Below are 19,070 nucleotides of genomic sequence, written 5' to 3' on the forward strand. Positions count from 1 at the left end.
ATGTCCATACTCTTTGACTCAGAGATTCCATTGCTAAACATAGGCTGGCCCCAAGGAGGCCAATGACAAAAGAAAGGAGCCATATACAGCAAATATTTATAGCAGTACTTTTGAAGTACTGGAGAAAGGTAATGCTTGTCAGTGGGACATGGCCAAATAAGTGAATATAAGATCCCTCTGTAATAAGAAATGATGAATATGATGATAATGTGGAAAGACTTACACAAATTTATGCAAAGTAAACAAACCCAGAAAAACAATATATACAATGAGAAAAACTAAAATGCAAAGAAAAGCAACAACTCAAATCAAATGGTGTGAAGTCATAATAACCATGGCTGGATCCAAAGAAAAGACAGAAGGCATTTTTTCCCCCAACCCTGGATCCAAAGGAGAGACAGAAGAGGGCATGTTTGCTCTCCCCAATTTCTTTGCAAAGGTGGTGCTGAGGGGGGTTTCTATGGATGTGGAACATTTCACATAATATGCAATACATTGGTTAATTTTGCTCAGCTGTTTTTGTCCCTCTTCTTTTTTAAAAATATATTTTGTTATAATGGTTAGTCCTCTGTAAGTGATAAGGAGGAGAAATTAATTTGTAATATAGGTAATAAGAGTACAAAATATATATAATTTTTTAAAAAAATTAGCAATCAAAACATCAATAATCTTTTTTTTTTAAGTTCCAATTTCCTATCTTTCCTATCCTCCCCCATAGCTGTACAATTACTACTCAAGAAGAGTAGTTTGATGGATTTTAATTCACACAACTCACTCTAAGTTCCTAATGTTATATATATTTTAAGGAAGAAGTCATAATTTCAACAATTTTTAACATTATCCACAATGGTACTGGGGAAAGTGAGGGGTATAGTATTTTTTAAATTCATGTATATTACATATATACACACAAATATATGTATTTATGTGTGTATTCATCCCAATAACATAGGAGTAGAGATAAGTACTAACTCTGTGACTTCATTAGTAAAAGAAACCAATGTAGGTTGTCACCTTTTTTCCTACAACTAGTCTTTTTTCCCCCTTCCCTCCTCCCCACTCCAGAGACAGCTACCATTAGACAAAATATATATACGTGTGTGTGTGTGTCTGTGTCTGTGTCTGTGTGTGTGTGTATACATATATATATGTAAAATCATTCTACATATACTTCTATTTATCAATTTTTTCTCTGGATGCACATAATCTTAGAGTTTCCCACAGCAGTAAGATCACATCACCAGTATATGTCATTAGTGGGACTTGAACTCAGATTGTCCTGGTTCCAAGGCTGGCTCTCACTGACAAGCAACCTCTCTGTACATAACATACAACATTTCAATCTGCCCAGTTAGAAGAGTAAGGGTGGCATCTTGAAAAAATATGAGAGGCAAACCCAACCCATAAATCATTTAAAATAATTCAACTGTTTTGTATAAAGCCTCTGAGAAGTATAGTGAATTCCTAAGAATTGCTTACCCTTTTAAATCATTTACCACACCCTGGATGGCCAATTAAACAATTATTCACTTGATCTTGTACTTTCTATTCAGTCTGATTTCCTGTTATGAATCATTTCCATATTTCATATGTTCAATCACATATACCCATAACATATCTTTAATAAAGGCTATCTGATTAAATGATTAAATGGCTGCAGGATACGCTCACAGACAAGAAAAACTCCAAATCTAGTTAAAAATTATTAGACATTTTAAACCTCATTTTCAAAACAAAGCAACCAGCTCCAAACTTATACTTACTTTCAAATTTGAAGTCCAGAGACATTCTAACAGTTACTGACCACTCCTTGCCAGAGAAGGTACTGGGAGAGAGCTCTTCAGCTTCCTTTGACGGATCAGTGCACTTGCTACTAGAAAGTAGCCAGACGAAGATAAAAATGAATGAGGCAGCTTTTCAACTACATTCAAAGCCAGTAGAGAAGTACCATGTGCTCAACAGACAGATTCTAACTATAGAACAGGTAACCACAGAAAAGAAATAGCAACCAATGGGTTACATGTTCAACAAGAGAAGAACCACAGAGAGAATAAATCTTAATTTTTTTAAAAGAGTCTTATTCTCTTATGAGAATTCCTGCCACACATTGTGGGGGGAAATAGCTCTAAAACACTAAATATGTGTCAAAATAAGAAAGGTATGATAGAATATACATTGCGGTTTGAACCAGTAGACATGGATCTGTGTATTTATGTATGTATTCATCCCAATAACATAGGAGTAGAGATAAGTACTAATTCTGTGACTTCATTAGTAAAAGGAACCAATGTAGGTCGTCACCTTCTTTCCTACAACTAGTCTTTTTTCCCCTTTCCCTCCTCCCCACTCTAGAGACAGCTACCATTAGACAAAAATGTGTGTGTGTGTGTGTGTGTGTGTGTGTGTGTATACAAGTAAAATCATTCTACATATACTTCTATTTATCAATTTTTTCTCTGGATGCACATAATCTTAGAGCGTTTCCCATAGCAGTGAGATCACATCACATCTTTTTACTTGTGCAACTTTGGCCAAATCATTTCATGTCTTAAGGTCTCAGTTTCCTTATTTGTAAAGTGAGCAAGTTGGACAAGCTGACCTCTACTATCTCTTCTGCCTCTAAATCCTATGACACTATGATTGGACAGCAGTAACAAATGATTGTTATTACATGAGAGTTTTCAAGACAAGAGATTAAAAATGATGCATCTAACTGGGCAAGTTATCTTTACCTTTAATTAATGTGGACAGTGGAATGTAAAGGATAAAATACTGGCTTTCTAGTCAGGCAGACCTGAGTTTAAAACCTGCCTCTGGTACTTACCAGCTGTATGATAAAGGGTAAGTGTAAGTCATTTAATCTTTTTAAGTCTTTAATAATATGTGTCCTTATTAGAGTTGTTGAGGCAGCTACAGGCATCAAGGTGGTAAAAAGGCTAGATAATTGGATCAAGTCAAAACTGGAGTTCAAATCCAGCATCAGAGAAGCTCTATGACCCTGGGGAAGTCACTTAACCTTGGTCTGCCTCAGTTTCCCTAATTACAAAATGGGGATGATGATAGCACCTACTTCTCAAGGTTTTTGTGAAGCTCAAATGAGTTAATATTTGTATACTTAGCATAGTATCTGACACATAGCAGGTGCTGAAGAAAAACTTATTGGGAAGTTAAAACAATGTGTGTAGTGCATAATGTAAATATATATTAAACAATATATAAATAAATGTATAAATAATGTATGAAATAATGTATGTAAATCATTTTGTAAACTTTAAGGTACCATATAAGTATGAGCTATTAAAGATTTATTGATGGTCATGTTAAAATCAAGTTAACAGAGAGGTGAGTTTATTATCCATCCTCTTCAGTAACCTCTTGATTAGACAAAGCCTTCAAATGACTCTGGCAAATCAATCAATCAATCAACATTTATTAAGCACCTACTGTGTGTCAGACATTTAAGTGCTGAGGATACAATAAGAGGCAAAAGTCAGCCTCTGCCCTCAAAGAACTTACAGGCAAATGGGGAAGATAGTTTGCAAACAAATATACACAAAGAAAGCTATATACAGGATAAATAAGAAATAATTAACAGAGTGAGGCACTAGAATTAAGAGAGATTGGGAAACACTTCCTACTCCATACTGATCTTTCCCTTTTTTGAAATCCAAGGCAGTTAAAAAGTTAGAATTGCCCAATTTAGCATGTTCACAGCACAGCCAAGTTACAACCTCTCCATCCAAGATTTCTCAATGTAAATTAAGGATGTTGATCCAAGTGACTTCTAAGGATCCTTTAACCTCTCAATCTAGACTATTATCTATGATACTAAGATCTCACTTTCTTAGCAAAAATTATAAAAAAGTTCTATTATTTGCCTATAGTCTAAAACAATTTAGATAATCAAAATCAAAGTCATAAATATTAAGCTCCTTCTAGTTATGGACACATCACCCTTATTTTGATTTTACTCACACACACCAAAAAAAGGCATGTCTACTACCAGGCTACTCCCACTCTCATAGTGACATTTCTTTAGAAAGACCAGACTCTGTTGCAAGGTGACAGAGAAAAACAGGATATGAGATCCCCAAGAGTACATCAAGTTGTCTTACCCAACAAACTGTTGGTGGGGATGAAAGTAGGAAGAGGGACTTTTTAAAATTGTAACTATTCTTGAGCAGATCAATTCTAATTTCCATAAAAGGAGAAAAAATCTTTTGCCTTATCAGATATTAGCCAGTACATTACAATAATAACTGATATTCTCCCTTTCTGTTGTCAGAATTTGTGAACTTTTTAGAGTTAGACTATTTTATTCTCATTTATATGTGTGTGCAAAAAATGCATGCCTGGAGAATTTTGGTGAAAAATGGATTTAGTTGAATGACCAAAAAATATTTTTAACATTTTCATTCACCTTTTATCTTCACAACACCTTCCTTTCTGACTATATACCTCCCAATCCATCCATACTATACTTTCACTAATTAAGATAAGATTAATATGGAAAATGTAGATAAAAAAACTAAATAGACATTAAACATTCTATTAAAAAAGTAAAGATGTAATGATAACTGGACCATATTAAATGAAAGGGAAAACAAGTGAAAAGCATTTACTAAGCACCTACTATGTGCAGGAACTATGCTAAAATTTGGGGATAAAAAGAAAGGGAAAAAAAAAACCCAGACACTGTTCTCTCAATGACAGATTTAATAGTGATAATATTTATAGCAATAAGCAATTTAACAGTAATGAGATAAATGGATTTTATTATCTTCTATCTACTGGGGGGACAGAAATGGTGTTTAAAGAAAAGGTAAAACTCATTAGTGTCAGAGCCACCTAGTCCCAACCGCCCACATTTTACAGATGGAAAAACTGAGGCCTAGAAAGGTCAAGGGATGTGCCCAAGTTACATCTACAGTGAGTTAGTGGTAAAAGAAGAATTAGGACCCATGTCCCAAGACTCCCTGTCAGTTCACATTCAATTATACCACAATATTTACCGTTGCTTTGAATTCCAAACTGCTAAAAGTGAAAGTTTCTAAATCTGGGAGGTGATATTCTGAGAGCATTTACAGATGACCCATAAAAGCATAGAGTTAAGGGGGAACAGGTGCCTATTATACAGGCCATTTTCCCTTACAAGATAAGACCCTTCAGTACCTGTTCTTTAGAAGTGCTAGAATTAAGTCTAAAAATACTAAAGATTTTTAATCCTGTGAATTATCTAGGCCCTTTGTTTATTTCTGCGCTGGCTAGCTGCCAGACTTTTGGTCATTTCCCTCCTCATTAGCATCTTCACCGAAGGGTAGGCAAATGATTAAAGTAGGTGTAGAAAACCTAATCAACCAATTATTCTACTTGCTAGATGCCCTGATCAAAAATTTGGTAAAGGAGAAATGAGGAAATATTGGGTTCTAAAGTAAGTTCTTTAAAAAAAAATAATCAGAAGATTTCAATTATGCAAGCTATCCTTCATGCTCCATTTCTATAGATAATGCAGGGATGAGAAGAAATTGCAAAGTTAATACTAGAGAAATTGTTCTTAAAGCAGTTCAGAAGAGATCACCATAATTGAGAAACTGAGAGAAAGAAAGGCAAGCTTGAAAGGAAAAGGAAACAAAAGTACACAGAACTATTTGTCTCAACTTCTCACTGGGAAAAAAATCCTTTTTAAGCTAAAAGCATCTAAATAGGACTACACAATTCATGGGTGCAAAAAGTAAATCTTTCAAACTCCATTCTGCACCCCCACACACACACATACTTTCTACTTTCAAGTGCTATTTTAATTAATCCAAGTAACAACATTCCAAAAATGATGGACACCGAGAGAACATTTGGGAATTGAGAGAACAAAGAGTCACTGTACTGTGAAGTTGCAGAAAGCCATTACCACCTTGAAAACATCTGCAGGACCAGATGAAAAGACTAGAATTGATCATTCATCACTACACATCCTTCCAGGAGAGGAAGCCCCAGCATTTACTTATCTGAAAATCTGCAGTTTAATTTCACCCTGTCGGATCAAAGGTAAAGTCAGCTAATTTGGCCAAGTCATTTTTCTGGACAGCTTACAAACAAAGCTGGTCCAGAGACAAATGAACTCATTAACTTATAATGTTCAAAGGCAAGAAGAAAACAAGGGGTGGAAACCACAAAAAAGCATAGCCAAACATTAAGAGTTTGAATACAGTCAACTGTAATTACTGACTTCTCCTTTTTGTCTGCAGCATCCAATCTTACTCCCATAGTCTATTGATTCTTCATAGAATACTAAGGGTCAAAAAGAAGTTGGAGAGTCATGTAGTCCAAACTCTCAAGTCTCTACAAATTCATGACAGACAAGTCAACCCCTGTGGATGTGATCCCTTCCAGTGAGGAGGAATTTATTACCTCACAGACTTTAATAATGTTTTATATTTGTAGCATCATAACATAATGCATAATGCTTCTAACATAACTAAACATTTTGATATTTTAAAAATTATTCAACATGTAAGTTACAATTACATAGCACTTTCAAGACTTACAAGGCGTAAGTTTATTTGATCTTCACAACAACCCTATAAAAGTAGGTACTACAAGTAACCTGGCACCTAGTCTTGGGCACAATCCTCCAGATAGCTAGTGAAAAGTACAAGAGGATCATTGTTTCCCTTTATCTAGACACCGTGCTTCTATGAATGCACCAAAATACTGCATTAGGGTTTTGGTTTGAGGTGTTTTGTTTTTTCTTTTGGCAGCCACATTGCATTGTTGACTCATGATAAACTTGAAATTAATTAAAATCCTTGAGTCTTCTACATGTAATTTAAATTCACACAATTTCATGTAACTAAGGCACTTCTGTAGTTTAATTATTTTTTTTTCTTTTCAACCTAAGTAGAAAGAGGTATCACTTCATAATGGATAAATTGTTGGACTTGGAGTCTGGAGAACACAGGTTTCAGATCCCACTTCTGACACTTTTTGAGAGACGATGAGAAAGTAATTTAATCTCCCTTAACCTCAGAAAACTTCTTGCTAAACTATCCATCTATGAACAAGCATTTATTAAGCATCAACTCTCTATCTAGTATATTTTGACAGGCTGTTACCTGTATTGATGAAAGACGTTTCCAATGAGCAAAATCCCTGTTCTTTCATGTTCTTTCTAAGTGGAAGATTTTATACTTATTCCCATTAAATGTCATCTTGTTTTCCAATCCAGTTTGTCTGGGTCTTTTTAAATCTTATTCTATCATCAACAGGCTAGTTCTTTTACCTTCTACTCCTTCATTCAAGTTATTAATAAAAACAGTAAACAGGACAGGGACAAACACAGAGCTCTGTAGCAAGCCTCCATGCTGACAATAATTCGTTAATCAGCACTTTTTGACTAAAATAGTTCAACCATCATTGACTCTATACCTAACCATACATGTATCCAGCTCATATATTTCCATCTTAATTATGAAAGATTTGGTCAACATAATCTATATCGATGGAATTCCCTGATAAATTAGTAATCAAAATTCTAGTAATCAAAAAAGGAAATGATAGTTTGACATATTTATTGGTGGTGAACCCTGGTAATTACGACTTCCTTTTCTAAGTATTAACAAATCACATGCTTAATAATCTGTTCTAGAATTCTACCACAAACTGTAATTAAGCTTAGCAGTGTACACAGATTCTAAAATCTACATTCTTCCAGTTTTTGAAAATCTGGACAATATTTGCCCACCTTCTATATGCTGTCACTTCCTCAGCTCTCTGTGATTCTTTAAAAAATACTAAGTGCTTTTTTGATCAGGAAAATACTTGCCCATCTTCAACCTACTTCAGTTACCTCTTCAGTTTTCCATGATCATTGACAGGATACAAAGTTTCCAAAATCACAACAGCAAATCCTTAAATGTAATTCATCTAGTCTTAGGGGTCTAAAGTCAGTGGAGCTCCTTAAAGGTCATCCTTTGAAATATCCCTGTCTTCTCTAATATCCTGCAAACATGACCAGGTCCTCTCCTCCTTTAAAAACAAAACAAAGCAAAACACCTCTTCCCTTGACCCTGAAGTCTCCTTAAGCTATCATCTTATGTGTCCTCTCTTCAAACACCGAATCTTAGCAGAAGTAGCCTATACTTTCTGTATAGGCTCAACACCTTGCAGCCTAATTTCAGTCCTTTCCCTCAACTGTAATGAAAGTACTCTCAAAGGTCACCAGTGATTTCTTTTTTTTTTTTTTTTTGACATTTTTTTTTTATTTAGCTTTTAACATTCATTTTCACAAAATTTTGGGTTACAAATTTTCTCCCCTTTTCTCCCCTCCCCCCCCAAACGCCAAGCATTCTAATTGCCCCTATGACCAATCTGCTCTCTCCTCTCTGCCCTTGTCTCTGTCTTCTCTTTTGTCCTGTAGGGCCAGATAGCTTTCTATACCCCTTTACCTGTATTTCTTATTTCCTAGTGGTAAGAACATTACAGTTGATCCTAACACTTTGAGTTCCAACTTCTTTAGCTCCCTCCCTCTCCACCCCTTCCCTTTGGAAGGCAAGCAATTCAATATAGGCCAAATCTGTGTAGTTTTGCAAATGACTTCCATAATAGTTGTGTTGTATAGGACTAACTATATTTCCCTCCATCCTATCCTGTCCCCCATTACTTCTATTCTCTTTTGATCCTATCCCTCCCCATGAGTGTTGACCTCAAATTGCACTCTCCTCCCCATGCCCTCCCTTCTATCATCCCCCCCCACTCTGCTTATCCCCTTATCCTCCACTTTCCTGTATTGTAAGATAGGTTTTCATACCAAAATGAGTAGGCATTTTATTCTTTCCTTTAGTGGAATGTGATGAGAGTAGACTTCATGTTTTTCTCTCACCTCCCCTCTTTATCCCTCCACTAATAAGTCTTTTGCTTGCCTCTTTTATGAGAGATAATTTGCCCCATTCAATTCTCCCTTTCTCCTCCCAATATCTTTCTCTCTTACTGCTTGATTTCATTTTTTTTAAGATATGATCCCATCCTCTTTAATTCACTCTGTGCACTCTGTCTCTATGTGTGTGTGCGTGTGTGCATGTGTGTGTGTGTGTAATCCCACCCAGTACCCAGATACTGAAATGTTTCAAGAGTTACAAATATTGTCTTTCCATGTAGGAATGTAAACAGTTCAACTTTAGTAAGTCCCTTATGACTTCTCTTTGCTGTTTACCTTTTCATGGTTCTCTTCATTCTTGTGTTTGGAAGTCAAATTTTCTTTTCAGCTCTGGTCTTTTCATCAAGAATGCTTGAAAATCCTCTATTTCATTGAAAGACCAATTTTTCCCCTGAAGTATTATACTCAGTTTTGCTGGGTAGGTGATTCTTGGTTTTAGTCCTAGTTCCTTTGACTTCTGGAATATCCTATTCCATGCCCTTCGATCCCTTAATGTAGAAGCTGCTAGATCTTGTGTTATCCTGATTGTATTTCCACAATACTTGAATTGTTTCTTTCTAGCTGCTTGCAATATTTTCTCTTTCACCTGGGAGTTCTGGAATTTGGCCACAATGTTCCTAGGAGTTTCTCTTTTTGGATCTCTTTCATGCGGTGTTCTGTGGATTCCTTGAATATTTATTTTGCCCTCTGGTTCTAGAATCTCAGGGCAGTTTTCATTGATAATTTCATGAAAGATGATGTCTAGGCTCTTCTTTTGATCATGGCTTTCAAGTAGTCCCATAATTTTTAAATTGTCTCTCCTGGATCTATTTTCAAGGTCAGTTGTTTTTCCAATGAGATATTTCACATTATCTTCCATTTTTCCATTCCTCTGGCTTTGTTCTGTGATTTCTTGCTTTCTCATAAAGTCCTTAGCCTCCATCTGTGCCATTCTAATTTTGAAAGAACTATTTTCTTCAGTGAGCTTTTGAATCTCCTTTTCCATTTGGCTAATTCTGCTTTTGAAAGCATTCTTCTCCTCATTGGCTTTTTGAACCTCTTTTGCCAATTGAGTTAGGCTAGTTTTCAAGGTGTTATTTTCTTCAACATTTTTTTGGGTCTCCTTTAGCAGGGAGCTGATTTGCTGTTCATGCTTTGACTTCATGTCTCTCATTTCTCTTCCCAGCTTTTCCTCCACCTCTCTAACTTGATTTTCAAAATTCTTTTTGAGCTCTTCCATGGCCTGAGCCCATTGAGTGGGCTGAGATACAGAAGCCTTGATTTCTGTGTCTTTGCCTGATGGTAAGCATTGCTCTTCCTCATCAGAAAGGAAGGGAGGAAATGCCTGTTCACCAAGAAAGTAACCTTCTATAGTCTTATTTCTTTTCCCTTTTCTGGGCATTTTCCCAGCCAGTGACTTGACCTCTGAATATTTTCCTCACACCCACCTCACCTCCTGATCCTCCCAGCCAGTGTTTGGGGTCTGAGATTCAAATGCTGCTTCCCAGCCTCAGGGCTTTGGGCGGGGGCAGGGCTGCTATTCAGTGTGGGATTAAATTCAGGTGCTCAGGTGGGGGCAGGGCTGCCTCTCAGGCTCAGTTCCCTCAGGGAGTTTATGCACAGACCTTCAACAATGGATCCAGGCTCCTGCCTGCTTGGGGAGCCCTGGTCTGCCGCTGCCCCTCAGCTTCTGTCTCCCGAGGGGGCCCGAGCCATGGGGGCACCCCACTCCCCCCTCGACCCGCCAAAGGGACTCTCTCACCGACCCCCGTCACCTGTGGGTGGAGGTACTTGTGCGGCCGCTGGAGATCCCGTCCCTGAAGCCCGCTCGGATCTGTTCCTCTTGGTGCCGTGGCCACGGCAGGGCTGTACTCAGCTCCCAGTCCCGGCGCCCAGTCCGCAGCACGAAGGACCTTTTACGAGAGGTTTGCAGGTCTCTCCGGAACAGAAATCTCCCTCACTCCAATGTTCTGTGGCCTCTGGGTGCAGAATTCACCGTGAGTTACTTCTTTGTAGTTGTTCTATGGGTTGTGGGTTTGGAGCTATGTGTCCTGATGTAACATTTTTAACACAAGGGCAAATTAATTTCATTATGGAAAGTAGAGGTGAAGAAGGGAAATGGCCAAGTGACCAGTGATTTCTTGATTGTTAGATATGATATATTTTTGCAGTTCTGATTTTCCATGACATTTCGTGCAGCATCTAATATCCTATTTCTCCAAGACACTCTCTCCTCCCTTGGGTTTCATTAATACTCTCTCCTAGTTCTCTTCCTGTCTGACCTCTCTTTCCTGATCCCTTTCACTTGTTCATTTTTCTTCTCTCACCTCCTACTCTTTCCTCCCTGGGTGATCTTATCCTCTTCCAAGAGGTCAGTTAGCACCTCAATGGAGATATTTCAAACTTACTACCCCAATCTCTACCCACCAAGGTAGAGTACTACATCTCTAGCACCCGATAGATAAGCTTATCTCAATGTCCCTGGTCAATTACTCAAACTAAGTAGTTTGGAAACTAGCTCAGCTAGTTTGGCCTCTGCTTCCTTTTCTTAATTCCTCTATTTTGGTTCATGTTATCACCATCATCTCAGATACCAGAGTTTGAAACCTCATTCACCTTTGACCCGTCACTCTCTCCCTCACCTGCCCCATACATCCCCTCCCAAACTGCCAACATCTAATTAGTTTTCCAGTCCTGTCCTATTTATCTTCACCACACCCCTCACATTAATGTGACTGATATGCCAGGTTTCCGGTAAACCATAAATTCTAGCCAGTTTCTAGTAATTTAATCAAGTCATGCTTGCTCTTGCAGCATATTTTCCATGTTCATTCAGACTTTTAGTACATGAAATTAAATTGAGAAGCCCCAGCAATTTCTTTTGAGCCAATCCTGTTTGTTCCCCTCATTCTGACACCACTCTAGTTCAGGCTCTCATTACTTTACATATGAACTGCTAGAATAGCCTCATAACAAGTCTCTCTGCCTCTAGGCTCCTCCTCAACTTCCATCCAATCCATCCTTTACACAGCATCCCAAAATGATCTTTCTAGGGCACAGGTCTAATCATAATTCTCCCCTACTCAAAAATTTTAAGAGTTTCCCATTACCCTAAAACAAAATACAAACTCTTCTATATGGCATTCAAAGTCCTCAACAATTTAACTCCAACCTTATTTCACTTTATTCTCCTTTCTTAACTAAACCAAACTACTACGTATTCATTATACTTAAACAACATCCTTCTGTGCCCCTCTATGTTTGTATATACACAAAATATACTCCCTCCTTATCTCCACCTCTTAAAACCTCTTTATTCTTTTTTATTAATTAAGTTTTCAGTTTTCTACAATCACTTCCATAAATCTTAGATTTTTTTCCCTCTCTCCCTCTTCTTCTTCCTCCCTCCCTCCCTGAGATGGCATGCAATCTTATATGGGTTTTACACATACATTCTTACTAAATACATTTTTCACCTTAGACATGTTGCATGGAAGAATTAAAATGAATGGGAGAAACCATGAGAAAAACGAAAACAAAACAAAACACAAGAGAAAATAATCTACTTCATTCCACAATCCAGTTCCATAGTCCTTTCTCTGTATGTGGATGGCATTTTGCCTCAAGAGTCCACCGGGATTTTTTTTTTTTTGGGGGGGGGAGGGTCCTTGCATTGCTGTGAAGGGCTAAGTCTACCAGAAAAATTCCTTGCACACTGCAAAAACCCCTTTATTCTTTACAGGTTCATCTCAGTTGCCAACTGTTCTAGAAAGTCTTCCTGAATTCCTCCCAGGTGAAAGTGTTTTGTCTCTCTCTGTCTTTGTCTCTCTCTGCAAATTTCCCTCAAGTATTTCAACTGAATCACTCAACTACTTCTATTAAACTCTAACTTGTCTAGTACTTATCAGTGTACATGTCTTATTCTCTGCCTAAGAGCTCAATGTGGTTGAGACTGTAGAGTTCTTCTGAATCAAGAAGAATTATGTATTGAACACAGTAAGTGTTTAACAAATTCTTTGTTGAACTGAATGACTATTTTTTTGTCTTTATCTTCTTTGACACTACTATGGCAGATTCTCACTGACTTGTGTGTGTAGGTTACTTTAATAGATCTTAACCATCATTTAATCTCTGCGGAAATCAATTTCTTCATCTACAAAATGAGTGCATTAGATTATAAAATCTCTAAAGTTCCTTCTGGCTATAGGTATCATTAATTTGATCATCCAGACTCCCTGTTACCACTACTCCCAACCTAACCTGCATATCATTTCTTGATTTATCTTTTTAAGCAATCACTCTCAACATGCTAACCCCCCCCCATTCAAGAGCTCATAATTGTTCCCAACTGCCTGTCAGATAAACTCAGAACTCCCCAATCTTGTAAGTGTTCAAGAACTCCCATAAACTAGTTCCAACTTCTGTCCAATTTTATCTTCTACTTCTTCTCAAAATGTACATTCCCTTCCAATCAAGCCAGCAAGGCTCTGCACAAATCATGTAACCATTTCCAATTCTACCATCTATTTGTTCAAGCTTTCTTCCCTTCTTAAAACATCATTCCTTTTTCTCCTCCACCTCAACAAATTCAATCTTACAAAACCAATCTAAAAGTCCAAGCTTCTTAATGAACCCAATAATTCCTACCACAATGATTTCTCTTCATCAATTCCTTTGATACTTTTGTCTCTCTTGGTCATAGCCAGCTCTTAAGTGTTTGTAGAACTGAACTACAGCCATACGTTATGGAATTTAAGAACCATTCTTTCATTGTTTCTTGTCTCTTAGCCAGATTTGTAAACTCTTTAAGAGATGTATACATAAGCCACATTCTGTAGTTTTCTTGTATCCCTCACAGACTCCATCTGCATTTGTGGTAACCACAAAATAGCTACTAAATACTCTTACTTATTCCAACAAAAAAACATAAACAACATTGCTACTATTTGTGCAGAACAAACTTTGATAAATTCTAAATGTACAGTTTCTAGAGCTCTGTACTTTCTGGTTCTTCCTCCCTACAATTCTTTGCAAAGACTTGATTTAAAACAGCATCTTGAAACTTTTAATTTAACTAAGACAAAAGGATATTATTATCCTTTCTCCTTTCTGATAAAATGTAAATTCCTTGAGGGAGCTTATACTTTTAAATCCTCCCTACCTAAGCCAGTGCCTGGAACATAGTAGGCACTTGATAAAGTCTTATTGATCAATTAAACATAGTCCTAACACCATCTTAGGTCTCCCATATAGAATAAAAGAGTCAATGATTTTACAGCTGAAAGGTACATTAGGGTTAAGCTAGTTCACTCCCTCTGGAATACTAGGTAAGTAGTAGGGCTGGTTCCTTTAAGAAGAAAAAAAGACAATAGTGTTTTTAACTCTTTAAATGTAACTAGCCACCAAAAATCACAAAGTCGAAAACAGATAAAATTCTTGGGAAAGTAAGCATAAACAGTGCAAAAATAAATAAAATGCCAGGAGAAAATGTATGAAGTCAGATTTCTGGAAGGAGTAATGTCTTCTGGGAGCTACCAGATCAGCATGGAGCATAAGGATATGACCCAGTTAGTAATAAACCATGATTTACCCAAGTATAGTAAATTCCAACTTAATTAGATACACATGTCATTTTATTTCTTTTCAGGTTGAAACAAAAGGCTTTCACCTGCCAAAACTGCAAAACGGGGCCCCTAGGATCTATGTTTCTTGTTGGAATAGTTGATGACATCAGCAACTGCTGAAGCAGTTTTAAAGTTTTGCAACTCCCTGCACTATTGACTAATGATGTCACTGGCTGCAAACAACCAAATGGAGATGCATACATCTTGAGAAATGAGAAGCAGAATTCTCATTAATCAGGGAGATGGATTCTGTTGTAATTAAGATCTTGTCAGACTATCAATTAAGAAAAATACGTCACCTCTCAACATTCACTGTATCTCTACTTCCTTTTTCTAGAGAAGACAAAAGCTCAACACTTGTAGCAGAATCACAGAATTTTAGAATTGGAACGGACCTCAATGACTTATTAATCTTATTCATATCCAGAAACAGAATCCCTGACTATAGAATATCCCACAAATGGTTGTCCAGCTTTTGCTTAACTCCAATGAGGGTGAAACTACTACCTCCCAAAGTAACCTATCCCATTTTTGAACAGCTCTAATTGATGAGAAGTTTTTTATTGGGTTTTTTTTTTTAGTATGACATCAAAATTTGCCTCTTTGCCACTTCCACTCACTGCTCTTAGATGTGTCCCATCAGGTCTTATGGCTAGTAAGACTGACCAGGTGATTGCTAGTCAAAATTATGGAAAGACTCAGGAAACCAAGACAAGTCTGCTTAAATATACAAACATGAACTCAATAAAAAAAGAGAAACTAACATAGCTTACCAGTCTATTAAAGGATTGCTATGTTACTATGAATGTTGTTTTTATTTTAAGGCTTAAACTTTCTTGTAATCCTTTTTGCTTTAAAACACTTTGAGGAACTCAAAGGAAGAATGAAAAGTTAGTTAATTTCAAAAATGTCATAAGCACAACATCTAAGAGGCAGCGCGTGTTGCATAATAGGCAGAGGGCTAGAATATTAATTTTGGAGTCTCAAAGACCCAAGTTCAGATAATGTCTTTAAGACCCAAAGTTGAGAAGATAAAGAAAAGCTGCTATCCACCCCTAGTCAAAAAGCCCTTTCAACTTCGGGAGACCTTGGCTCTGAAGGCAAGGAAGCACAGGGATTCCGTTGCAATATCCCACAAAGCACAAAAGAAAAGGTCTTATCTATAACAAAGGCTTAACAGAAATATGTCTTCATCCTGGTGTGAATACTATGAAATATGTTAGGGCTCGGAAATGTGGAGGGAAGTCAAAATATGCCCCCCCCAAAAGTTGACAGTTGACTTCTCTTTCACAAAGGTTTTCTCCTCCCTCTTGGGGCATGGGGCTCAAGAATTGTGTCAACGATCAGCAAACATTTAGTAAGAATCTACTGTGTACACAGTACTGTGCTATACATTGAGAAAGGAAACAATTTCTCGGTTAAGATGTGGTCCTTGCCCTCACAGAGCTTATACAGAGCTTACCGGAGAAATAAGCCCCAAATAAAGTTAACTGTGACTTGCATTATTACCCTGCAAAACAGAGGGCTATGTGAGACCCAAGCACAGCCTCATGATCAACAGAGATGTTGCAGAGATGTTCAGAGAAGGCTTCGTGGATAGTATTCAGGTTGGAGTTTAGAGGATTAATAGAAATTGATGAAACGGAGAAAGGGAGACATTGTAAACACAGGCAAAAACATAAGCAAAGGCTTGCAGGGTAGGGAATCAGAAAATAATCAGAGAAGATAGAGTGATCCAGTTTGGTTTGAAGAGTAAGTAGATCAAAATGAAATGAGGTACAGCTGGAAAGGCAAAGTAGCACCAAATTTCACAGCAGGAAAAAAAAGAGCTTTAAACATCAGACAAAGGAGTATGCATTTTTTCTAGGTGGGATAATAGAGAGCAACAGAAGACTATTCTGATAGTGATGTGGAAAAATGGATTGGTGGGCTGAAAGTATGAAGAGCTATTAGGAAGCTATTGTAATAGTACAGGCAGGTGGTGATGAAGCTTTTTTTGTGTAGTGAACATTCATAGTATCATAGATTTAGAGCTGAAAGAGACTCTGGAGGTAATCTAGACCAGCCTCTAAGTTTTATAGACTAAAACTCAAAGGAAGTCACTTGCTCAAGATGACACAGTTAAAAGTAGTAGAGTCAGGTTTCAATATAGATCCTCTGACTCAATATTCAATACTCTTTTCTATAGCACTACATTGTAATTGTGATAAGCAGTTAATATCAGTTAACTTATGTTTCTGTTATCTAGCAATTCCTATCCCAACACACTCTAACATATCAGATTACAGGGCTTTAAAAATTAAAATTAATTATAATTCTTAACTACTTCACACCCATTAGTCATTTTTTAAAAGTTCTCTTGGGGATGCAGGTAGGTGTCAATCAGTGTTATCCTATTTTACACTGTAGAAACAGACAATGAAAGGTTAAGAATAAATGGCAAGAATGATGACTATTTTTTTAGATAAACACATAAGAATTTATAAATCCAAATAAATGCTGTTTCCCTCAGAGCAATTACCTTGGAAAGTCAAATACTTAATTGATGCTGCTGCCTGTGGTCAGAATAATTCTGGATTTCCTCTGTGGGAATGAACTAATCAAAAAAGCATTTACTATAAGTACGTAGTATGTGCTAGATACCATACTCACTCTGAGGATACAAAAAGACAGTCCTTTCTGAAAGAGTTTACATTCTAAAAAGGGGAGACAACAAATCTAAGGAAACAGCAGGAAGGGGTGTTCTGGACTTAGAAGTCAGAGGAATGGAGAATGGAGTCATAGAGCAACTGGTTCTCATGATCTGTCCTTCTAGGAAATGGTAAAATTGAAAACTGCCTTTGGAAGTTTGAATATCTTCAGGGGGAACAAATATTGGTCCTTTGAGGCTGAGATTGATTTTTGAAGAGTCTTAAGTCTTCAAGCATGGTCAATGGGTTGCTATGCTTTGTTTGACTGGATTTATTTCTTATAAGGGAAGGACCTATAGCTGAAGGGGGGGAGGGAATCTTTGCAAAGTGACAGTGATGTCAAAAAGGAACATCAATGAAACATTTCATTTTTATAAAATAAAAAAGTCAGAATTTATTTGGAATCAAGAAAACACTATGGACAATCAAGCTGGTCTGACTTGTCTAAGCCAGAAATGGAGCTAAAGTAATGGAAGATATTTTCTTCCATAGCTTGTAAATTGACTCTGACAGCAATTCCCAAGGAGGCTTTCCAAAAAGGTTTTGAGCAATGGCTGGAATAGGTTTACAACTTCCCAAGGAGATGACTCTTAAGGACACAGAACTTATTTGAAAGTATATTTTTTTCTGATTGGTTTTGTAAAAGCCACCTTTCCTTACTTTTAGGTAGTACTGTCATTTTTATTATATTGGCACAGCCTAACCATGAACAGTTAATATTTCTCCAATTATTTAGGTCTGCCTTTACTTTTGTAAAAAGAGTTTTGTAATCATAGTCATATCATTCCTATAACTTCATTACTTTTACAATCCAACCTCGCAGTTGTCTAAAATATATGAGGAGTCATGGAAATAATCAGAAAAAACAATTAAACCATTTCAAAGCCTCCTATCTCTAACTTCATCAATGGACCAAAACACCACTAATATATTTAGGTAAAGAACATCTTAACAAGTAATACCAGGGTTTTTATACTACTCCTTAAATGCCTTGGTCAGGAGTCATCCAGCTTAATAAAAGGCAACACCAACAGAGAAAGAGGTGGCTGTTTAGTGACTGAGAAAGCACCTAAAGAAATTTCAGATTTTTATCTTTTCTGAAACAAGACATTTAGGATGTTTTTTTAAAAATACATTTGTGCACTGGAATGAGTTCATTCTCCTGGAAGAATCTTGATCACTAACCTGTGTCGAGAGGTCAGATGCATGAAACTGTCTTAACACAATAAATAAAAGAAACTTGAAAGCCCCATCGGATTTGCTTGCTCCCTCCCTTGTTTTTCTCCTAAGTAACTGCTCTAGGGAATCCTTAATCCCTACAACTTTAGGGGACCTGTAATAAACAAATAGACAAAACTTAGCCTATAGGTTTTTTCCCCCAGAAGCCAAAACACCTAGCTCCCTTTAGGAATTGTATTTCCATTGACCCAACTTAGGATAATTGGCATATAGCTCCCCAGTGGGATATTAAATCTCATATTTCCAAGTCAGACCTGATCACCTCCTCCTGGGTAACACTGTAGTTCAGGTGAACTTCAAGTGAATACAACTTGAATCAGTATATATTTCAATCAATAAACATTTATTAAGTACCTACTATGTGCTAGGCACTTTGTTAAGCACTGGGGATACAAAAAAGAGGCGGAAGACAGTCCTGCCTACAAGAAGTCCATAATGAATATTATAACCAAAAGATATCAAAGGCCTAAAAAAACTTATAAAAATGATAATTATAATGGTAATGATCATATATAATATGATCCTTAAAGATTATAATGTGTTTTGCATATTCAGTTTGAGCCTTACAACAGTCTTGTGAGATAGATATGACTGGAATTATTTTTATTC

The 19,070-nt window shown here is 36.9% G+C and overlaps 1 protein-coding gene across 7 annotated transcripts in view; it reads right to left on the minus strand.

Annotated features, from left to right (window-relative positions):
- JADE3 (jade family PHD finger 3) overlaps positions 1 to 19,070 on the minus strand; it is a 189,133-nt gene that overhangs the window by 107,473 nt on the left and 62,590 nt on the right. The window contains exon 1 of one of the 7 annotated variants that reach the window (XM_072614544.1): positions 1,764 to 1,907. The exons of the other annotated variants lie outside the window; for them this stretch is intronic. Within the exon in view, the coding sequence (XP_072470645.1) occupies positions 1,764 to 1,788 (25 nt within the window). The 5' untranslated portion in view covers positions 1,789 to 1,907. Of the gene's footprint in view, positions 1 to 1,763; positions 1,908 to 19,070 lie in introns of those variants that run through there. 7 annotated transcript variants of the gene reach the window in all.

The sequence above is a fragment of the Notamacropus eugenii genome, chromosome 5 (assembly GCF_028372415.1).
Source record: "Notamacropus eugenii isolate mMacEug1 chromosome 5, mMacEug1.pri_v2, whole genome shotgun sequence".
Lineage (NCBI taxonomy): Eukaryota > Metazoa > Chordata > Mammalia > Diprotodontia > Macropodidae > Notamacropus > Notamacropus eugenii.